Here is a 25571-nt window from a genome sequence, read left to right as displayed (position 1 = left end):
TATAATCTGGAACTGTCTGATTTATGACTAGCATTGATGGATTGCGCACTTGCCACTGCACTTGCAGCTGCACCGGCCGTGAAATCAAATGCAATGCTCACCGGATGCGTTTGGTTTCATCTGTTATAGTGGACGACTCGGCAGTAAATGTGCCAGGATAGGCACTTATAAAACTGTACATCTGTTGCCCACGCGTCATCTATACAGTTCCCCGCGCGCTTCCTTGTTTCAGGCCAATTGCGGGACGCGCTGAAGCCACAGAGGAGGGGGTGGTCTCCGGTATCCGGTTCTTTCCGTAATCCTGCGCCGGTGGAATTTTAAATCCGTTCCCCCAGCGGGATCTGGTCAATGGTGATTGTTTACTGGAAGTGCTACACTGTAACGCGCATTGTTCTTTGGAACGCGTAATTGTTTTATTGTAACATTCGCAGAATGCGCGTTGTCGTTTTTAGAACGTTTCATTGATACATTGTCACACTCGCAGCGTTGTTTCGAACGTTTAACTGCTGTATTGTATGTTTAGAACGCTGAATGAATAGGCTAGACACATTATGACTCTCGCTGCACGAGCGTCGTTGCTTTTAGAGCGTTTAATTGCCACACTGTAACAGTGCAAAAGTGAGCAGAGCAGCCCACCGGGATCCGGTGTAAATATTCAACAAATGATAGAGGAGGAGTCGGTGCACGATAAAAGGGATGTGAACCGAGAGCAGAGAGCTTTGGACTCGGTTTAAAGCGCGCGCTCTCTGTTTGCTCTTCAGAGGACGTTTGGTGGTGATCTCTCATCGCAGGATTTGGGCATTATCGATCGGATAATGAGTGATCATCCATGCAAACGGACACGAGATTGACTGGGCTCCACTTAGTTTCAGATCCCTGACAAACTCTTGAGTGGATTTATTTTTTATTTTTATCCACTCGTTCTGAAGCTTATGATAAAAGAGTTATTCGGGAAACATATTTGCATGCGTTCCGTATAGGATGCACCCAGAAAGCAATGAAAACACCGTGGGAGCAGCCAGTGGGACACCCGATTCGGAGGAATCGACCGCTGAACCGCAGGTTGGACACACTGAACAACCCTCTCCCCCTGCGATGGAGCACACAGACCCGCAGGAGTACGAGGAACCGGAGCGTAAACTCGCCCCGGAGGACAGCACGGTGCAGCTGATACAGACCGGCTGCATAGACAAGCGTCCGGCGACGCCGCCCGGCGCGCACCCGGCACCGGGGTTCGTTCCCCCGGAGGGAGGGTTCGGCTGGGTCGTTGTGTTTGCTGCTACATGGTGCAACGGCTCGATTTTCGGCATACAGAACTCATTCGGTATTCTGTACATGATGCTTGTGAAAGACCACCAGGAATTCACGGACCAGGCGTCTCAGTTTAAAGTGGGTGAGTTGAGTCTTCCGTTTGTTTCACTAAGTGTTGTAAGTGTGAGGTCAAAGGAGATTCCAGGCACACTTGATCCTGAGAGGCTTAAGGGATCAAACCTGGTGTTTAGAGCCACAGAGCCCAGTGGCGGCCGCCCGCCTGAAGCTGCTCTCTGGACCCGCCGCCGCTGGAGGGAGACGCCCCCTCACTCACGCCACACACTGACACCTGCTTCCACTATTCTGCGCTTTATCATCACAAACCCGCGTGGTCTTATTTTTGCATTGGAAAAAAAAGTTAAAAATAAGCCATATTACTTGTGTGTGCTTTCCACCAAATCTTCATCAAAAATATAAATCATCAAGGAGTTATTTTTTTTACTACATATAAATGAACATACATTTAATAAACTCTTTCAAGCATATAATAATATTATATATTATTATTAATATTATATTATTATATATACATATAATAATATTTTTCCAAGAAGTCTCTTCAAAAGTGAACAAAAGCTGCATTTGTTTGATCAAAAATACAGTAAAAACAACAATAATTCTATGTGAACATATTATAAACTGTAATTTATTCCTGTGATCAAAGCTGAATTTTCAGCATCATTACTCCAGTCTTCTTTAGTGTTACATGATACTTTAGAAATCATTCTGATATGATGATTTGATGCTCATTTATTATTGGTGCTCAATTATTAATAATGGTTCTTATGTTATTATTATTTTTTTGCTTTACATTTTTTTTCTTTAAACTGTGATAGGCTACATTTTCCAGGACTCTTGACAAATTTGAAAGTTCAATGCACAGCATTTATTTCAAATCAAAATCTTTTGTAACATTATGAATGTCTATACTGTCCATTTTTATTAAACCTTTTGAAAATCACTGTTTCCACAAAAATGTGAAACAGCACAGCTCTTTTCAACATTGATAATGCAGTTTTTATAGTGTACATTTTCAAAACTCTTAGTACATCAAACTGATCACACTTGTAACACAGCTAGTCATTCTTTCAAAACCTGATCTCATGCTTTCATTCACCTGCACATATTTTCAGTCCACACATTGTTTTAAACACAAGATTATTGTAATATGTAATGAGATTGAGAACATTTGGTTTAATCACAGAAACACAACAGTATGATCTTCTTTCAGTTTAGTACTATTAACAATCAGTTCATTCAACCACAAACTGTTTTAAATAATCTTTGTTGAATTAATTACAGAAGGCTACTGATGCCACATACGAAAATACACTTACATTACCTAATTTATGAAATTGAATCCATAATGTTTGTAATAGTATATATCTAGTGTGTTATCAAAAGGTGTGACGAAGCATGAGGATGTTCGGTTACACACTTTGAACACAGTGTGGTGGTATCATCTAAGATACTGTAAATCACTTATGTAAAAATAATTCATTATATTTGGTAATCCATAAAATTGCAAATGAGTTCTATAGAAACTGTCTATAGAATCAAAATCTATAGAAATCTCTAGGTGTACCAACTGATTCATTGATTAACCATTAAGATCAGCTGGATTAAATAACAGACAAATGTATTAAACTGAACGAGAAAATATGCAGTTTGAAGTAAGAGCTTCATGAAAGGTGGTTTCTGTGAATTAAACATTTATAAAGATGAAGCACTTATTTTGTGTAGTGAAAAGGAAACTTTGTGGTTTTGTATTGTACTAAAACGTTTGAAAATATGGTGAAATGTTTGAAAAAAGTGCACTTTTGATGATCTGTTGTGATAAGAGATTTGAAAATGAACACCTTACTTGTAAAAATAATACCAAAGTGAATAAAAAAATTAATCATAAATGTTTCTTGAGCATCAAATCATCATATCAGAATTATTTCTGAAGGATCATGTGACACTGAAGACTTGAGTATTGATGCTGAAAATTCATACAGTCATGTGAAAAACTTGAATTACCCTTTTGAAAGTTGAAAGTTGAATTACCCTATTGAATTTCATGGTTTTCTTTATCGGGGCATAATTAAAAAAAAAATCATCTGGTCCTTTCCAAAGGCTATTTCTAAAGAATTTGAAGTCCATCATTCTACAATGAGGAAGATTATTCACAAGTGGAAGACATTCAAAACAGACACCAATCTTCCCATGAGTGGACATCCCAGCAAATTCACCCCAAGATCAGACTTTGTAATGCTCAGAAAAATCGCAAAATCCCCAAGAACTGCACCTCAGACTCTACAGGCCTCAGTTAACATGTTGAATGTTAACGTTCATGACAGTACAATTAGAAAAAAGATGTGTCAAGGATGTCATGTTTGGAAGGGTTGCCAGGAGAAAGCCTCTTCTCTCTAAAAAAACCCCCCAAAAACAAAACATGGCAGCACGGCTAAGGTTAGCAAAGTTGCATCTGAACAAACCATAGACTTCTAGAACAATGTCCTTTGGACAGACGAGACCAAAGTGGAGATGTTTGGCCAAAATGCACAGTGCCAAGTTTGGTGAAAAAATTCCAGAAAGCAGGTTATGTGACATACCTGGGTATGTTTAAGGATAAGGGGCGGCAGTGGCTCAGTGGTTCATGTAGGTTGTCTACAAACTGGAAGGTTGGTGGTTCCACCTGACCAAGTGTCGAGGTGTCCATGAGCAAGACACCTAACCCCAGCTGCTCCCGACGAGCTGGATGGCGCCTTGCATGGCAGACTTCGCCGGTGGTGTGTGAATGGGTGAATGTGAGGCAATGTGTAAAGCGCTTTGGATGGCCATTGGTCTGTTAAAAAGCGCTATATAAATGCAGTCCATAAGTAAGCAGATAACCTCAACTTTTGGTTCCAAAAACAGAGGTAACTTTCAGGGTATGTAGCTAAGTTGCCATAACAACTGCACTCTCTGAACATAACCTGCTCCGGAGCGGCTCATGATCCAGGGGTAGTTTGCTTAAAGAGGTATTCAGATGTGTGTTATTAATATAGATATATTAATATAACCAAAGGTGTTATATAGTTACAGTTATATAATATACACTATTATATATTAATCCTAAAGCACTATTATAACAAGGTAATGTTTAAATGTTAATTCAATTCAAATATATTTATTATTTATTTATTGTCATCTCACACATGGATCTGCAATCAATTAATTAACGTCAAATAAACAATATAATCCTTATGCTCAGTGCATAAAGATTACTTATTAAACGAAGACATTGAAAAAAATATTGCATAACCACCAAATAGTTGCGATGTGCTCTTAGTAGGAACTCGCCATTAAACAAAAGAAGAGGAAGTAGAATGGCGCGCTCTTTCTTAGGGTCTGTTTCCATGGTGAACCATTGATTCGTTGCTCTGAGAATGTCGTGCGTGTTATCCGGGAACGTTTTTGGATCCAGCATACCTCGAGTAAGCAAGGTTTGGGTTAATCAACCGAGAGTTCAAAGTAAATGTGACGGTAAGTTAACCTTGCTTTCTGGAATACCCCCCAAGGCACCTCACAGTCACTGAGTTGACCATGAACACCTCTGTATACCAAAGTATTCTAGAGTCAAATGTGAGACCATCTGTCCGACAGCTAAAGCTTGGCCAAAATTGGGTCTTGCAACCGGACAATGATCTGAAGATCACCAGCAATCTACAACAGAACGACTGAAAAAGAAAAGAATTAAGGTTTTGCAATGGCCCAGTCGAAGTCCAGACCTCATCCCGACGGAGATGCTGTGGCAAGAGCTGGGCATAAACAAATGTCCACAAACCTCAACAAACTGAAGCAATGTTGTAAAGAGTGGACCAAAATTCCTCCAGAATGATGTGAGAGACTGATAGAAAATGATTACTTCAATTTATTGCTGCCAAAAGCTGATCTACAGGCATTTGAACGATAGAGTGTCCTAACTTTGTCACCCATGGTTTTTCCACCTTGACTTTATTTTTGCTAAATAAATAATGACACTGTGTGATATGTCATATATATATATATATATATATATATATATATATATATATATATATATATATATATATATATATATATATATATATATATATATATATATATATATATATATATATATATATATATATATATACACACACATATACTCACCTAAAGGATTATTAGGAACACCTGTTCAATTTCTCATTAATGCAATTATCTAATCAACCAATCACATGGCAGTTGCTTCAATGCATTTAGGGGTGTAGTCCTGATTTAAGACAATCTCCTGAACTCCTGAATGTCAGAATGGGAAAGAAAGGTGATTTAAGCAATTTTGAGTGTGGCATGGTTGTTGGTGCCAGACGGGCCGGTCTGAGTATTTCACAATCTGCTCAGTTAATGAGATTTTCACGCACAACCATTCCTAGGGTTTACAAAGAATGGTGTGAAAAGGGAAAAACATCCAGTATGCGGCAGTCCTGTGGGCGAAAATGCCTTGTTGGTCCTATAGGTCAGAGGAGAATGGACCGACTGATTCAAGCTGACAGAAGAGCAACTTTGACTGAAATAACCACTCGTTACAACCAAGGTATGCAGCAAAGCATTTGTGAAGCCACAACACGCACAACCATGAGGCGGATGGGCTACAACAGCAGAAGACCCCACCGGGTACCACTCATCTCCACTACAAATAGGAAAAAGAGGCTACAATTTGCACGAGCTCACCAAAATTGGACAGTTGAAGACTGGAAAATGTTGCCTGGTCTGATGAGTCTTGATTTCTGTTGAGACATTCAGATGGTAGAGTCAGAATTTGGCGTAAACAGAATGAGAACATGGATCCATCATGCCTTGTTACCACTGTGCAGGCTGGTGGTGGTGGTGTAATGGTGTGGGGGATGTTTTCTTGGCACACTTTAGGCCCCTTAGTGCCAATTGGGCATCGTTTAAATGCCACGGCCTACCTGAGCATTGTTTCTGACCATGTCCATCCCTTAATGACCACCATGTCCCCATCCTCTGATGGCTACTTCCAGCAGGATAATGCACCATGTCACAAAGCTCGAATCATTTCAAATTGGTTTCTTGAACATGAAAATGAGTTCACTGTACTAAAATGGACCCCACAGTCACCAGATCTCAACCCAATAGAGCATCTTTGGGATGTGGTGGAACGGGAGCTTCGTGCCCTGGATGTGCATCCCACAAATCTCCATCAACTGCAAGATGCTATCCTATCAATATGGGCCAACATTTCTAAAGAATGCTTTCAGCACCTTGTTGAATCAATGCCACGTAGAATTAAGGCAGTTCTGAAGGCGAAAGGGGGTCAAAGACAGTATTAGTATGGTGTTCCTAATAATCCTTTAGGTGAGTGTATGTCCAACAATGGTTCCATCACTTTACCTTGTTACATCCAAAATACTATAAACAAGGGCACCAAAATAAGTCATAGCCATTTCTTGAAAGAGTTTAGCTTATTATCCTTGATTCACCGTGAAAGAACTGTTGTTGTTCACTTAAATATTTGAAAGGGTACATAACACACGCAGTTTGTTAGCCTAGAAATCTAGACGCACCCTAGCGGCAGAAAATTTATTTTACCGTGAGTGTAGTCTAGCAACTCTCGGTAGACCTGAGAGCTGGAAAAACCAAACTCTGGTCAGGCCAATTATGTTAAGCCCGCCCACTGACTCTACACACGCTGTGTGTGTAGAGTCAGTGGGCGGGCTTAACATAATGAGAGGTTCTGCGTGCTACTCGTAAACAAAGTTGACGAACAGCGGTCTTTTTAATCGGCCTTAGCCGCGACTCTGGAAGACTTGGAGTTAAGCTTTTCTTTGAGAAAAGAACAAAGAACGGCACTGAAGTCATTCTTAAGAAAAGAAGATATGTTCGGAGTTTTGCCGACCGGATACGGCGAAAGTCTATCAACTAACGTTAGCTCGGCTTCACCTTCTTCTTTGCTCTGGTTGGTTGTGGCGCTCATGGCGCTATCCATTTGGGTGCAGAGGGAATTTGAAAGACAACCGTTTATCCCGCCCCTCGGATTGAGCCCTGTCAATGGTGAGTTTCCAGACCCAACATCTTGATGTGGGTCTGGCTTGTCAGGCTAGCAGTTTGTGCCAGTCTCATGTTAATCTTGAGTATCTATAGAGTAGTATTGCATCCTTCATATCTCCCAAGAGTCTTTAGTTTTATCATAATTATAAAAGACAGATACGCTGTACCGATTCTTTCTGAAACTCGTGCAGGTGTGCAGTGAGTGGAGCTTAAGAGTGCAACACACACACACACACACACACACCATGGCATTATCCCTGGATAACTTTTGATTCACTATATGTTCGTGTTGTTCACATTATATGTACTTATGCGTCGATTGCCAACAAAACACACACTTTTGATGCAGTTTCACTCCACGCCTTTGGAAAAACAAACTGCATCCACTGTTTCCTTAACGCTGGGTTATTTGGGAAGCTGAACAAGGTTATCTTTCCCTCACAACCACAAACACACTTCTTCAAAATGACAGAGCTGCCGATGGCTACTGTTACCGAACGAAGCTTGTTGATGGGCACGCTCTTGCTCTCACTCTGGTTGGTGTGTGTGTGTGTGTGTGTGTGTGCGCTCATCCGGGAGAAGCCCTTTATGACGTCATACAGGCCCATACTCTAAAAAAACTTTCCGAACTTGTTTGAATCCTGAAGGAGTGTATTTGGCACAGAAATATTCCGTCATATGTTTTTATTTTTAATGTTGGCCATGTTTAGCATGAGAATCCAAATCTTTAACACTTTAACCCCCCCCCACACACACACACAGACCCGTGCTTAGACCCCCCCTTTAAAAACCACCATCGAAAGCAGCCTCGGGATTAGCTTTGCATTTCATAGACGTCGTCAACTCCCATAAACTGATCTGCAACTGATTTTCTGGTTATTGTTTAAAAAGGGGTTATGAGTTTAATTTTGCTCTGCGTTGTTTCCCTTCCCTGCTCCAAGGCTTTTATATCCAGTCCCCTCTCGCTCCATGCTCACGGGTCAGAGAAACGTTGCTGCGAGCAATAATCAGTGAATCTGCACAATTCACATAAACACAGCGTGGAGTGATACAAACTGTCCTAATGCGGGTGATGATTACAGTTTTTCACGTTTGCTAACACTCTATAACTGAATCATTTGGCACAATTTCCCAAACCACCTATTCACTCAATACAAAGACACATTTCTATAAACACATTTCACTTGTTTTCACACACGTTCCAATTTTTTTAATGATTTCTGCAAAAATGTAGATTTATAGATGAAAATATATGAAATAGTTGATCTTACAAGAGAAGACAAGCTAAAAAACCAAAGAACTAAATATGAGCTGTGTATGCAACACAGTACAGTATATTGTCAATTACAGTAACACATAAATAAATACATTTCATTGCAGTATACCGTACTATAGGATTATCTTGGTCTTCTGGTGAATTTGAGGGTGTACACGTGTTACAATTTCTGGACACAGAGGATTAAAATTTCTCTGATATGAAATACTGTAACTGTACTGTACTGTCACACACACATCACACACACACACACACACACTCATGCTCACAGACACTCCCTCCCTCCCTCCCTCCCTCCCTCCCTCCCTCTCTGTCTCTGTCTCACACACAACAGGCAATACTGGCACAAATAATTAATGTACATACTTTCATTCTTCACAGTATCACTTCATAAGGCACAAGAGAGAAGACAACACTGATTAGTTCTCTCCTCAAACCGCTTGTTTGTCTTCCTCCTGCGGCTCTGATTCTATATACATTCAGAGGTAAACTTCAAACAGTGATGTTGTACAGTGGAGGAAGAGTGTAAACATTAAAACGAACTGTGTTGGTAGTAAAGGCTCAGCATGGATGGTGATTTCTTGAAAAACAACCAGAGGCCTGCGAGACAGTTACGAGATTATTAGCATGTGGACTCGCTCTTGTTTTCTTTCGCGTTGATTCGGGCAGGGGATCAGAAGTGAGTCAGGGGTTGTCGGGTACACGCACAGGTTCAGGAGGGTTCGTGACAGATACTGCTTTCAACGGGAATTGATCTCTTGGTCTGGTTTACAGAACGAGAGCGCTGCTAACCTGCTGCTTTATCATGTACAGGTGCACAAGCAACATATAGATGTAACACACAATTCAGGAAACAATTCACCATTTTCTCACAACACATTCTCGTGACTGAGAGAGAGTGTGTGTGTGTGTGAGAGAGTGTGTGTGAGACAGAGAGAGAAAGAGAGAGAGGGTGTGTGTGTGAGTTTGTGTGGGAGTGTGTGTGTGTGTGTGTGAGAGTGTGTGTGTTTGTGTTTTATGAGGAAACAAATTTGTATAATGACACAGGTATTACACTGGTATTACGATGTAAACATGAAATATGAGGACATTTCATATGTGAGTGAGTGCGTGAGTTAGTGTGCGTGTGTGTGTGCGTGTGTGTGTGTGTGTGTGTGTGTGTGTGTGTGTGTGTGTGTGTGTGTGTGTGTGTGTGTGTGTGAGTGAGTGTGTGTTTGTGTGAGTATAACCTTTTGTACGATTAGGATTAATTTGCATCAGGAAAGCTTTAATAGTAATACACTGAAAAAAGTTGTAGGATTTACTCACACCTATATTTTATGGATAAAAATGATGCCTGTTTTGCTGATTGATGTATCTCATAATAACAGTTAGCTTCCTTCCATTTCCTACAGAAATCCGAGCAAATGTTAAAAAAAAGTGTTTCCTTCAAAGATAACAAGACCGGCAAGTTCTGCACTTGTTTCACTGAGGATTTAGAATACTCATACGCTCTTTATTCCTCATTCCGTCTCTCTGCGTGACAGCGCTTTAATCTGCTGCTGTGTAATAGGGGATTTGATTGGTCTGTGAGGGGTTCATGGGTAGTTTGGGAACATGCAGGGCTTAAAGGGGCGTGTCCAGCTTCTCCCTTGCTCACAATGGTTCGGCCTGTCCCAACACGCACAAACAGTAATGTTTAATCTCTATAGGGGATTAAAACAGACTCTCTCACCCAACTTTACATGTAGGTTAACACAAAAATAGCTCTGTCTTGGCTGGGAGAAAAATACACTTTGAAACATTTCAGGTAATTTAGAGAAGGATTGCTTGATTTTAAATTCAGATCTCACGTTATTGTCATTCCTCTGAGTATTTGCATACTCACAGAAATGAAATGTTCCTCACCAGCATATCACAGTGCTTTAAAAATACAATAAATCAGAATAAATGAAATCTAATATAAACATTCCACCAAAACATGTATATATTTGTTTAAGTAGATTCATCAGACCTAATGACCCAACATTCATTTAGTAGTCATCCTGTTTATATTAATATGGTATTCTAATATTGATCTAGATTACTGCAAAGTGCAACAAGTCTCTCACACCAGCCACAGAGTGAATGCACAGAGTAACGTTATAACTGTCAACACACTCAAATGTGACCCGTGCTGGCAAAATGAGTCGCAATGAGCACATTTTCAAAAATGACCTATTGTTATTTTCCTTCAAACCCTTCAAAATTATGTATGATTTGTTTAAATCAGACAAAAAATGAAGGAGCTACATCTGTCTGAATGTAATAGAGTCAGCAAAGTAAATTTTGAGAAAAATCGTTACTTTCTAAAGGTTCCAAAACAAAATCACCTTAAAACCCCTGGTAATAACACCAACTTAGGCATATACCAGGTCAAAACCAAATATCTATAGGAAAATATATATTCAACTTTTTTTTCCATGATACCACAATTGTTTGATTGACATTTATTTATTTATATTTTATTTAACAGACAGCCTATATATTAGGACCTACTGTACCACACGGATAATGTTACACATCAGATGTTTTCGCCCAACAGTTAACCGTTAATTTAAGTCAACATAACAGATGTTTGTGTGAGTACTTGCCAAGAAAGATATTATGAAGTACTGTAATTCTGTATGTACATATCTCGATCGCGTGCTGTGAGGCGTCTTTGTGTGCACTAGTGTTGTAGTACTCGAGACTGGTCTTGGTCCCAAGACTTGTCTCGGTCTCAATCACATTTGTACTCGGTCTTGTCTTGGTCTCAAACTAAGAGGACTCAGGATTTTGTTTCAAGACCGGTCAAGACCACAGCTGCGAGGATATCACTAAACTGCCAGTGCATTGTCTGATTTATTTATTAACATCATTAATGTGATTGGATGAAAACTTACTGCTTTGGATGCAATCAATAACTTATTTCGAATTTGATTTATTGATTGTGCCGATTCAGAAATTAATTAGGGATTGTGTCAAAAATGTCACCAAAAATGTATACAAATGCTCACAAAATTCAAGATATTGTTGCAAAAAGTTCTTGTATGAGATCTGGATTTATAACGTGATATAATTAACCAAAATCACAAGAGCAAGAGAGCTGTTTTCACATATTTGAGCATGACTGCAAACATGATATTGCTTTAACAAACATTCAATATTTTCAACAGGTGGTCTTGACTACAACACTAGTGTGCACGTGTCTGATCTGTCAGTCAGCAGAGATTTTTTTTTTTTACATCAGCATGAGTTTGAAAATCATATTTCATTGGTTCAGACTCATGCCATTGAGAATTCACTATATGTACTACCGGCACATCTGGGAACTTAACTGTCAATTTCGCCACCGCCCCCAGACTTCCCATAGACTTCAATACAAAATAGCGGCACAAAACAACGTGCGTACAGATGCCGAATAACTTAAGAAATCACTAAGATTAATCATGTCAAGTAATTATATAATACAGTCCAGCCTGCCTGCCAAGAGCGTGAAAGATACATGAGCGTGAAAGCGACCTCTAGCGGAAAAACTTACATACTGTGCCTTTAAAAAGATCAAGGCGAATGTGATTTCTCATGTCATGACCCCTTTAATTAAAAAAAAACAAAAAAAAAAACATGCAGATGGGAAGGAAAAAAATTAGCATCATTGACCCACAGTTTCACGTCAAAGTTTTGCATTTTCCACCTCTTTCTTTTAATTTTCCTCACTGCTGGTAATGCATAGACTCAGATCATGTTACCTCTATGTATATCTGGACCGCATGAACTTGGATGCTCTCTGCTCTGTTTCCACTCACTCTCCCTGCATCTCATGCTTGTTTGAGGGAGTTTGCCTGTTTAGACTTTTCTAAACATCACACTGACTTTACAGACCACAGCTCAGATCTTGTTAAAGACAATCTGAGGCTCAAAAGCATGGTTTAAAAGTGAAGTGTATAGGAATATGCTTCTCTTATCCCAACTTATTCTGCAGAGACAAGAATTTCACCTTGCTCTGTTTGTTAGACAATTTGTCAAATATGGCAGGCATTTGAAGTGTTCAGGAAGGATGTTTGAAAATTATTTAGTTTTTGCAGTTCTGTTTGGTGACCCTAGTCATGGAGAAATTGTCCTTCAGCTTTTTATTTTGATTGTAAAAACACTGAAATGGAGATTTTTAGGCATTTCACTGGAAAAATTACTGAAGCCAGATACCAGCGAACAAATCAGTGTGAGTTGGAAACAAGCATGCCACACAAGCCCTGAAAAGTGAAGCCTAAGCATTTTGATTGCCCCCAGGTGGCTGGATGCAGTAGCAACCACTCCCTGTCCATGTACACTCACCTAAAGGATTATTAGGAACACCATACCAGGCACGTGCAGGGGGGGCTTTGGGTGCTCGAGCCCCTGCCCTTTTTCAAAATGAATCAAAAGTGCCCCTCTCAGACAAATATCAATGATAATATCGTGGTCAATAAAACTAAATAAATGTGATTATTATAACATGACAATGTATACAATAGTAACGAACGGCTCAAAAGTCGGATAATTTCTGTTGAGGCGTTGTCATAACGCGTTGCTATGGGTCGCGTGCGTTTAGATTGACTGCTGATTTTCCACTGTTCTGTTTGGCTCCCAAGCCAAATATGGTCCTTTCAGAGAGTGTGTGGCCTCACGGGAAAAAAGTATGCCAATATTTTTTTTTTCATCCATAATCAGAGCTAATGTGTTGATTTAATTACAAATCTGTATATTAGCTATATATTTTAAAGTATTACACAATTCACCAATGCCCGTTTGTCATGTATATACACCAACCAATCTGGCAAAGCAAGTTCAAATTCCATTGGGCGATGTGAAACGGTAATTTTCTGTTCTTATTCATAAATCAGTTGAAAATTACATGGACAGACGAACTAACGTTTGTGGAACGATTTCTTGCGGTTTGTCTCATTTTATAAATTGCATCACTGACAAAATGGATTTTAACAGACAACAAACAAATCCCTGCACAAAACCACAGCAGCAAACGTCGCATTAATGGTAAGTAGTGTTGAATTCACTTGTATTTATGTTGATACACCGTTTACTATTTCATGAAACTATCAAAGTTAACAAAACCCAAGTGCCACCGGCACCTACATGCCTATTAAGCGAAGTGTAGGCTGGCGAAATGGTTACATGAAAGGAAAGGACTTATTACCATTTTTGAATATTATTTAGCATTATGAAAGAAGTCTCTTATGTTCATCAAGCCTGCATTATTTGATAAAAAAACAGCAATATTGCGAAATATATTAAAATAATGGTTTTCTATTTTAAAATAATTTAAAATATAATTTATTCCTGTGATCACAGCTGGATTTTCAGCATCATTACTCCACTCTTCAGTGTCACATGATCATTCAGAAATTATTCTAATATGAGGATTTAATGTCAATGATGGAAACTGTGATACTCTTTTCAAGATTCTTTGATTAATAAAAAGTTAAAAAGTATATATAATAATATTTCACAATATTAGGCTACTGTTTTGTCTGTATTTTTGATTAAATAAATGCAGGCTTGATGAGCATAAGGATATATATATATATATAATATATATATATTTTATATATTGCCCCTTTTTTACATTTGAGCCCCTGCCCCTGACGAACTCTCTGCACGGCCCTGCACCATACTAATACTGTGTTTGACCCCCTTTCGCCTTCAGAACTGCCTTAATTCTACATGGCATTGATTCAATAAGGTGCTGAAGGCATTCTTTAGAAATGTTGGCCCATATTGATAGGATAGCATCTTGCAGTTGATGGAGATTTGTGGGATGCACATCCAGGGCACGAAGCTCCCGTTCCACCACATCCCAAAGATGCTCTATTGGGTTGAGATCTGGTGACTGTGGGGGCCATTTTAGTACAGTGAACTCATTGTCATGTTCAAGAAACCAATTTGAAATGATTTGAGCTTTGTGACATGGTGCATTATCCTGCTGGAAGTAGCCATCAGAGGATGGGGACATGGTGGTCATTAAGGGATGGACATGGTCAGAAACAATGCTCAGGTAGGCCGTGGCATTTAAACGATGCCGAATTGGCACTAAGGGGCCTAAAGAGTGCCAAGAAAACATCCCCCACACCATTACACCACCACCACCAGCCTGCACAGTGGTAACAAGGCATGATGGATCCATGTTCTCATTCTGTTTACGCCAAATTCTGACTCTACCATCTGAATGTCTCAACAGAAATCGAGACTTATCAGACCAGGCAACATTTTTCCAGTCTTCAACTGTCCAATTTTGGTGAGCTTGTGCAAATTGTAGCCTCTTTTTCCTATTTGTAGTGGAGATGAGTGGTACCCGGTGGGGTCTTCTGCTGTTGTAGCCCATCCGCCTCAAGGTTGTGGCTTCACAAATGCTTTGCTGCATACCTCGGTTGTAACGAGTGGTTATTTCAGTCAAAGTTGCTCTTCTATCAGCTTGAATCAGTCGGCCCATTCTCCTCTGACCTCTACCATCAACAAGGCATTTTCGCCCACAGGACTGCCGCATACTGGATGTTTTTCCCTTTTCACACCATTCTTTGTAAACCCTAGAAATGGTTGTGCGTGAAAATCCCAGTAACTGAGCAGATTGTGAAATACTCAGACCGGCCCGTCTGGCACCAACAACCATGCCACACTCAAAATTGCTTAAATCCCCTTTCTTTCCCATTCTGACATTCAGTTTGGAGTTCAGGAGATTGTCTTGACCAGGACCACACCCCTAAATGCATTGAAGCAACTGCCATGTGATTGGTTGATTAGATAATTGCATTAATGAGAAATTGAACAGGTGTTCCCAATAATCGTTTAGGTTAGTGTAATGCAATGGGACATAGACAAACTACACTATATTGCCAAAAGTATTGGGACACCCCTCCAAATCACTGAATTCAGGTGTTCCAATCACTTCCATGGCCACAGGTGTATAAAATCAAGCACTAGGCATGCAAACACCTCTACAAACATATGTGAAAGAATGGGTCGCTCTCAGGAGCTCATTGAATTCTTGCTTGGTACCGTGATAGGTTGCCACCTGTGCAATAAGTCCATTCGTGAAATTTACTTACTACTAAATATTTCATGCTTAACTGTTAGTGGTATTATAACAAAGTGGAAGCAATTGGGAACAACAGCAACTCAGCCTTTCTGCAGAGTCAATAGCTACAGACCTGCAAACTTCATGTGGCCTTCAGATTAGCTCAAGAACAGTGCTTAGAGAGCTTCATGGAATGGGTTTCCATGGCCGAGCAGCTCATCCAAGCCTTACATCACCAAGTGCGATGCAAAGTGTGGGATGCAGTGGTGTAAAGCACGCCGCCACTGGACTCTAGAGCAGTGGAGACGTGCTTTCTGGAGTGACCAATCACGCTTCTCTGTCTGGCAATCCCATGGACGGGTCTGGGTTTGGTGGTTGACAGGAGAACGGTACTTGCCTGACTGCATTGTGCCAAGTGTAACGTTTGGTGGAGGAGGGATTATGGTGTGGGTTGTTTTTCAGGGGTTGTGTTTGGTCCCTTTAGTTCCAGTGAAAGGAACTCTTAATGCTTCAGCATGCCAAGACATTTTGGACAATTTAATACTTCCAACTTTGTGGGTATAGTTTGGGGATGGCCCCTTCCTGTTCCAACATGTCTGTGCACCAGTGCACAAAGCAAGGTCCATAAAGACATGGATGAGTGAGTTTGATGTGGAGGAACTTGACTGACCTGCACAGAGTCCTGACCTCAACCTGATAGAACACCTTTGGGATGAATTAGAGCAGAGACTGCTCGTCCAACATCAGGGCCTGACCTCACCGCATGAAACCGCATGAAACATATTGAAGAACATATAAAATAGTTAACCGATCAAAGCAAGTTTTTATTAAATGCTGAGGCTCTTACTAACAGCCGGCACGTCGTATGAGTAAACAATTTTATTTTTATTTCATTTTTATATAATTTTTGTATACATGTATATTCCTGGAATTTTGATGGGGGCGGCGCCCTCTATTGACCAGCCGCCACTGTTCTGAATTAGTTTGAGTGATCGGATTTAAATCCGCCTCGAAAGAATTTCGGATGGCATTTACTCCTGGTCTTTTCACAATCAGATAGATATCTGGTCAGAGAAAACAAATGAAGGGACCAGTTGTAAAAAAGGCCATAACTCTTGTTCCTTCACTCTCGCTGAAGGAACGCTCGCTGATACTGCTGCTGCTGGTGCGGCCGCGGACTCTAAACACTGTGCGAGCCAGTCTTGACAGTCACGGTAGCATGGTCTGATGTTGTTTCCACCAGCGCAGCACATCTCATTGTTTCTTTTAATTAATTAATGTCTAAATAAAATTTAAAACGAAGGAGAAGCCTAAAAAAGGCCCGAAGCCCGGCCCGTGTTTGAGGTATGATGTGAAAATTGTCCCGAAGCCCGGCCCTAGGGGTGTAAAAAAGTCGGGGCCCGTCGGGCTCGGGCAGAAATGCAGGGCTCTACTTCAATGGAAGAGAGTGAAGGTGCACCGTCCATCTTTTTTTTTTACAGCCTACGGTTGGAAGAGCGTGACAAGTAACACACCGACTTTTTGAGATCATCATCTCATTATTGGTGTACATGTGAGCATAGTCAATGACTGTATTTTGGAGATGAGTGCACTTGAACACCATTAAAGTGCCATGCTTACCAGTTATTGTGAATGTTGACTCGTTGTAGTGTACAGTTATTGTGTGCATTTTGTGTTCTGTTGATGTGAAATAGCTCCAGAGAAAAAAAACTTTCTGAGATGTCAAGCTTACCTGAACAGACATTCCCATCATTTTCTGCAGTTGGGCAAAACATATTTTGTTAGGATGAAGGTCGGTCAGAAATCTTGGAGTAACCTTTGATGACCAGCTGTCCTTCAAAGACCACATTTCAAAGACAGCTCGGTCATATAGGTTTGTGCTGCACAACATCAGAAAGATCAGACCGTTCCTAACAGAGCATGCAACACAACTTCTCGTCCAGGCCCTGGTCATTTAGGCTTGTCTACTGCAATGCGCTTCTGGCTGGACTTCCATCGCGTGCGATCAAAATGCTTCAAATGATTCAGAACGCAGCGGCACGCCTGGTCTTTAACAAGCCCAAAAGAGAGTTCATCTCTCTGCACTGTATTCCTCATTTATTAATTTAGCAGACGCTTTTATCCAAAGCAACTCTAGCTTTGGATAAAAGCGTCTGCTAAATAAATAAATGTTAAATGTTATGAAAAAAAAAAGATATTTAGTCCCTTTTATTTCAACCAAATTCACATTGTAATTATGACTTCTGGACTCTAAAGGCCTTCTCTGGAGAATTTTTAAAAGTCAGCCTTTATGTTTGAAACCGGACATTATATGTTTTATAATAACTTGTAACTAAAAGTCTGCATACACAACCCTTTCCTTGCTGCACAGGTGAAATGAGTTGAAGGACTGAGAACAGTAGACAAGTGTTGGTGAAAGGTGAAAGCGTTTGTTGGCTGTCTGGCATGTAACTGATAGCTTTTGAGTGCTGGTTAACACTTGTGTATCCAAGACACAGATCGAGACAGCAAGTCTGTGAATCTGTTTGACAGCAGTAGTGCATATTCACCTATTGTGTTTGTTCTTTTGTTTATTCGTAAGCAGTGTTGGGGGTAACGCATTACAAGTAACGCGAGTTACGTAAGCAGATTACTTTTTGAAGTAACCAGTAAAGTAACGCATTACTTTTAACATTTACAACAAAATAGCTGAGTTACTTTTCCACATTTATTTGACTGACAGCTCTCCTGTCCCCATGTTGAGAAAAATCACGAGTAAGTGCAGAGGTTGTGTGTGAACATGATGGTTATTGTAGTTCTAGACTAAATGTGAGCATTTACTCATCTCACTTGTACAAAAAAGATTCAGTAATCCTCAAAATGAATAAAATCAGTCAAATGCAAAATCAGAATACTACGCAAAACTCCAATAAGTAAATATAAAAAAAACAAATATTTGTATGCATTTAATCTACCTTTATTGACCAATGTTTTGCTGCTGACCTTCGATGATTCAGTTAAACCATGAGCAAAAATTACTTTAGATTTTTTTTGTTTTTATTGGTAAAACTTTTTTCTCCTCGTCATATACCTTTCTATTATCCAGAATGGCAGAATGGTTTGTTTGAGCTGCGCCCTCTTCTGTACAGGCATTAATTAGCATTTTTACCTCAGCCTGAGGCTTATTATTTCAATTTTGGTATTAAGAGGTCATACATTTGCACAAAAATAAAAGTTTTTTGGGTAACACTTTATAATAATGGTCCGTCATTAATAAATAACCACGCAGGAAGTAATGCAGGACTAATGTACTACATTAACATTTCAGTTACTACTATTAACTAATATAGAAACAAGCTGAACTAATTAGTAAATAATATCAAATTTAGGAGATACCGGTAGTTCCTTAAGTATAGTCAATAATTACTGACTGAGATTAGCCTCATTAATAACTATTAACTAATTGACTTTATAAAGAACATTGATTATGTCTCAGACACACAATAATCAATAATCAGTCATAAAATGCATCATGAATTACTCAAGTGTTATCTAGTCACTATGCAGGAACTGATCTGGAACATTATTTTAAAGTGAAAAATATGTTTTTTATTGTTTTCTGGGGCACAAAAATTCAAATGAAATGAGTTTTTGCTTAAGACAAGCAAAATGATCTGCCAATGGGGTAAGAAAAATAATCTTATTTCTGTTTTGGACAGAAACAAGAAACAATATTTCAAACAGAACTAAGATTATTTTTCTTACCCCATTGATTCTAGAATTTTATGTTTTAGAATTTTAGAATTTCAATTTTATATGTAGAGTACTATATATGTATATGTATATGTATTTTATATGTATAAATACTAAATAAGAAAAGCATTTTTTGCAGTGTAAAAATTGTGCTGCTGTGTGTCCCTGTGTGTGTAAAAAGAGTGTACGCACGTTGTGCACCACCTATAGGAGCATATTACTAACACGCTCTTTAAATAACACAAATATACTGCACTATTGACTTTATTTACTGACTTTAGACCAGGTTTCTGTTGTTCAATATATTTTTATCTTTACGTGTTTCGTTAATTTATACAATGACTCCGGTTTGGGGGCCTGAAAACACAAGAATTTGAAAACATGTTTCAAAGTGCAAGTTTTTGAAAACGATACTGTTATCATCTCCGTGTGAACTACAAAATTCACACATTTGTGGAAACGGTAACGTCATGCGCATGTGTATTACGTGTTCATTATATAGGCGCGTGTTTCTTTACAAAATAACAAATGTATAGTTTGGCAATCGAACTTTGTTTGATGCTGAAAAAATTAAAGGGTATACCCTAGTGAGAAAAAAACCTATACCAAAATGTATTTAAAATACATTTATTTCACACCAAGTATACTACAAATCCATTAATATTTGCTGGCATGTCACTTGAGACTTATTGATATAAATATTTTAATGAAACTTTATTTGGAGTACTTCTTTATTGCACAATGCACATTTCTTAATTTTAAGTCTAAAATGTGTTTTAATATCTCTATTACTAAGGATAGCATGATCTCTGTATAATATCAGTCTTTAAGTGCAAGATATTTAAAGTGTACCTAAAGTATGTTCTCTCTCTCTCTGTCTGTCTCTCTCTCTCTCTCTCTCTCTCTCTCTCTCTCTCTCTCTCTCTCTCTCTCTCTCTCTCTCTCTCTCTCTCTCTCTCTCTCTCTCTCTCTCTCTCTCTCTCATTATATATATATATATATATATATATATATATATATATATATATATATATATATATATATATATATATATATATATATATATATATATATATATATATATATATATATATATAATATAAAAATATATAATAGAATGATGGAATGAAGTCAAACCTGTAGGTTGTTTGCAGCAGCCAGAGTTGTGTCCTGCTCTTTCTACATGCAAAAGCGGTGGTGACCTGAAAGTCCATTTGTCTTTTGTTATGTTGTTTATTGAAATCTGTCACACTTACCTTTTGAATTTACTTTTACTTACTTTACTTTACTTTTATGCATTTGGCAGACGCTTTTATCCAAAGCGACTTACATTGCATTCAAGGTACACATTTTACATTTTGTCAGTTCTTGCTTTCCCTGGGTATCGAACCCATGATCTTGGCGTTGCTAGCGCCATGCTCTACTGTTTCCTCTACAGGAAAGCACAAATTTACATTAAAGAGCACCTATTATGGCATTTAAAATGTTCCAAATATTGTTTTAGAAGTCCCCAACAACAGTTTTGCATGCATGCAATGACAAAAAAGACTTAAGTTTTCTTATAATATGCATTTATTTTTTACCTGTTTTGACAGCGATTCTCAAATGATTCCTTTAGTGATTCACTTTTCAAAACCCCGCCTTTACGTGACGCTAATCTGCGGTGATTGGTCCGATGACCCAGTCAGTTGTGATTGGTATAGTCTGTGCAGATATTTTCGGAAACGGAACGCCCATCAAAGTCTTATAGTGACCGTAATTTGTTAATATGTGTCAGGAGTTATGAATATGAAAACTGCGTCGGTACCGTTTGTTTGTAATATGAGCCTCAGCTGATCTCATTCATAAAAAAACTCCTCTATTCTCGTCACGAAGACTCGCAACAAATCAACATCCCTCAGGGCTTTTAGGAGACATATTGATAGATTCTCATATGTCTGTGTCAAATTTCTAAACAGAGAAGTATTTTTTATTCAATACTTCCTCAAAATGTGCAGATGTAGCCTAATCATGAGCGATTGAGTCTCTTATGTGTTGTTTTCAATTGATACTGGCAGCCGGAGGGCGCTCTGTGCACATGTAGTCCATGCACAGACAGACGAAGAAGATACCATGTGCCATAATAGAAGTCCATAATAAAAGCTTCCTGAGATCGCGAAACATGCAAATAGAGACATTTGAAGACTAATAAACACACAATCGCGACGAAGTATGGTTTGTCTTCAAGCCACTTAGTCTTCAAATGCTCATCCTTGGGCAGATGAAAAAAGTTTGCTTTTGAGTCGCACTTCAGAACACAGCGTCTCGTCGCCATGATGTTTTCTAGTTTTCACTGGCGTCTTAGAGCGCAATAAGTGGGCGTATCGTATTCAAAATTACAGCTTGGTCATAGATATACATAGATACCTCATTAGTGCCTGCGTGGATCATGGCGTGGATCGCTCGAATGAGGAATCTATGTATACATATCTAAGACCCGGCTGTAATTTTGACCTCACACACGGGAAGTGAAGGCAGTCCGCAGAGCTGAAGCGTTCGTCTGATATGAGGTGATATATTTGCATAAATACCGCTCGGTTTCTCTCAGAAACCGATCGTTTCGTGTCTTAAGACATCAATGTGTTGTCACGAGCCGCGGGGTTTAATTTGAAGTTGTCTGTCCATGTTTTTTTTTACTCTAATAGAATTAGACCCCATTGACAAGCATTAAATGAGTGGAGTTAAAAATCTTCATTTGTGTTCTACTGAAGAAACGAAGACACTTCCATCTTGGATGCCTTAGGGGTAAGCAGAAAAACATCAAAAAGTGGTAAACAAAAGTGGCAGACATATTACTTGTCCGGATGACATTTTCCAGTCCAAAATTCATATTTTGGTCATACTCCAAGACGTAGAATCTGTGATTCTGAAGTACAGTATCCACACCAGTGCGGTGAATGAATGACAGCCACACACACTCCTCAAAACATTTGATTGCACAACCTACGTAAAGATGATAATTCAGTAAATAACTGCAAGTGCAGATTTCAAACAGAGATGGATATTAAAATATGATTATTTTGCATAAAGAAAATGAAGACTGTTTTAAAGTCACCATGAAATCAAAATGGACAATTATTATTATTATTATTTTGTTTTACAAAATATTGCAATATTAATTATAAATTATTTATCTGTGCACATCATTATTGTTTCTAATTCATGCTCCTGGTAATCTTGAATCAGAATATCTTCCCCTCCCTCTTCATCGCTTCTCTTCTCTGATGATGAGGGCGGGGCAACCTGTCACTCACATGAGATCTAGCAACTTCAGCTTCATGCTGACTTTAAGGTGAATGTGATTTCACCAAATGCAACATTTTCCTGGTCTTTGTTGATCCTGGATAAACATTCCAATCAACCTATTAGATTTGAGGGACAAGTTTACAGTTTATGTGAAGATTAGGCTTACAACCAGGGTTAGGTGCGGTTCTACATCAGTGTTATTCTCCATTATTTCCCAATTTCTGGACAGAAATGTTCCAGGATCAACAAAATATGTTGAACCAGGACCATGTCTTGGCAAAATCATGCGTTATTCCTTTCTTTTGATTTGCTGTAACATATGACATGTTCTTGACAGGTTTCCTGAGATTCAGCCCGACAGAGAGACATGAGGGAGCTTGTAAGGGACAGGAGGGCATGAACTGAAAGAGAGAGAGAATAGAGGGAATAACGCATGTCTGAGGAAGAAAGAGGCGTTCAGAGAGAGTGATTCGTGCTTCCCTGCGGCTGAGTGTCTTTATCCACAATCTGTCAGAGAGCATCTGTCAGTGTTAGTGGGTCACTCGTTTTCTTCTTTCCTCTCCTCTTTCTTCTTCTTTCTGTTCTTGCCGCGTTCGCGTCTGTCCTTTCCGTCTTTCTCTACCTCATTTAACAAATGATCCAATAATAAACATGTGGAGCAGACTCATTAGTGAGAATTAGGACCGGGTGATTTGGAACAAAGGAGAGCAGAGAGGGAAGGCATAAAACAAATAGAGTAACAGAGACGTGCGAGTGAAAAATGCTGGAGTAAAGCGCAACAGTCGACTTCATGAAGTAAAATCCCGTTCATTTTCCCCTGAGAGAAATTTTACTTTAAACAATAGGTTGTTTTTTCAACTTCAGGCATGTTTATGGCATTTTTTTGTAAAACAAATAACATATTCAACTTCTTCCTAATGTACATGGAGGCCAAAAAAACTATACTTTTTACCATGCCTTTATCACTTCCCATGATTTACTATTTTCCTGTGATTTTTGTACAGAATTTTAAGACTCTCAGTCTTAAAACTTTCATAATTTTAAGACTTTCAGTCTAAAAAAATACACTATATTGCTAAAAGTTTTGGGACGCCTGCCTTTACATGCACATGAACTTTAATGACATCCCATTCTTAATCTGTAGGGTTTAACAGGGAGTTGGCCCACCCTTTGCAGCTATAACAGCTTCAACTCTTCTGGGAAGGCTTTCCACAGGGTTTAGGGGTGTGTATATGGAAAAGTTGGCGAATTTTGCGCACTGTGAACCTCAGCATGTGCTGACCCCACTCTGTGATTTTACGTGGCCTTCCACTTTGTGGCTGAGTTGCTGTTGTTCCCAATTACTTCCACTTAGTTATAACACCAGTAACAGTTGACTGTTGACCGAAAAATTCTGTAATTCTGTAAAAATTCTATAATTTTTTGTCTTTTAGCAAGACAAAAAAATCTATCATTTTATTTACGAAACTCATTTCCACCACAGAATCAATGATGATTTGAGACATTTTGAGAGATTTTTGACTTATTGTGTGATGCATGTTTTGTCAGTAGGCAAATTAAAATGTTAAGTTCTGATGTATGCTTTGAAGAAGAGAGGTCATGTGATTTCAGCTTCATTTTAATGGATAAAATGAGAGGAGAGCTGAGAGGATGTTAGAAGCAGAAAGAAAGGATGAAAAACTGAAAAAGAAAAGGCCCTCGGACTGTATAGCTGCAGGTCCAGGAAGTTTCTCCTTCCTTGTTCGGCAGTTTTAGGTTTCTCTGATTTATTTTTCAATCATATTTCATCTGGAAAAATGTAAACCATTCGAGTCCTTTGCTTACAGAAGCAGTCAGAGTGTGACAAGAGAGAACCGTGTGTTTCAGCTGTCAGCCGCATGGGCCGCAGGGAGGGTCACATGGTGTGACACCTCTCTTTCTCTCTGATTGGTGGACTCGCGACACGCTAAACCACAGCACTCAGCATCCTGTAGTATCATGATGTCCAGTTTTGTACAAAGAAGCACACTTCTATTCATGTACACTTAATTGCATTGAATGTGCAGATGTAGTGTACTTCAAATCATCTAACTAACCCTAACTTAGAGAGAGAGGTCACTTTCATTTTACTTTAAATCATTATGTTTTAATAATCTTTTGTCGTGGTTTAAAGAAGTGCACTTATTTTGATGTGTCGGGTCGACTAAAGCACACGCAAAATACTTGAACTTTTAACCATGTTTTTTGATATTACATTTAATGTTAATATATTTTAGATGTACTAAATAGCAACATCATCATTGCAAATGAGTAAAAATTTATTTAATTCCATGACATACATGTTAGTATATATTAGTTTACCATAAATGTCAGTACATTTGACAGTACTAGCATATTAACTGAAATGAACTGACAAATATACCATAACTATATACATAGAACAAAATTAAATCAAACAATATTTTTGTATAATATATTTATCATTAAATTATTATTTTCTCATGCATTTTTCTAAAACCAATATTTTTATGTAAAATATTTATTATGTTATTTATTTCTTGTGCATTTTTTTTAAAAAAACTATATTTTTATGTAAAATATATTTAATATATATATATTTTTTTCTATAACCGTTGAACTGAACTGACAAATATACCATAACTATAGTACATAGAACAAAATTAAATCAAACTATAAATTTCTATAATATATCTATTAAATTATTATTTTCTCGTGCATTTATCCAAAAACAATATTTTTATGTCAAATATTTATTGTTACATTATTTTTCTTGTGCATTTTTTCAGAAGAAAAATATTTTTAGATTTGTTTTCCTTTTCTATAACTGTTCTGATGAATAACTAT

The 25571-nt window shown here is 38.6% G+C and overlaps 1 protein-coding gene across 1 annotated transcript in view; it reads left to right on the top strand.

Moving 5' to 3' along the window:
* The first annotated feature begins 325 nt into the window (after window positions 1-325).
* Window positions 326-25571, top strand: part of slc16a2 (solute carrier family 16 member 2) — a 64222-nt gene continuing 38976 nt past the window's right edge. The window contains exon 1 of the mRNA XM_079838729.1: window positions 326-1393. Coding sequence (XP_079694855.1) covers window positions 982-1393 — 412 coding nt within the window. The 5' untranslated portion in view covers window positions 326-981. The remainder of the gene's footprint in view (window positions 1394-25571) is intronic.

Source organism: Gobio gobio (genome assembly GCF_949357685.1).
Source record: "Gobio gobio genome assembly, chromosome: 16".
NCBI classification, from domain to species: Eukaryota; Metazoa; Chordata; class Actinopteri; order Cypriniformes; family Gobionidae; genus Gobio; species Gobio gobio.
This window is presented reverse-complemented; position numbering and strand designations above follow the sequence as displayed.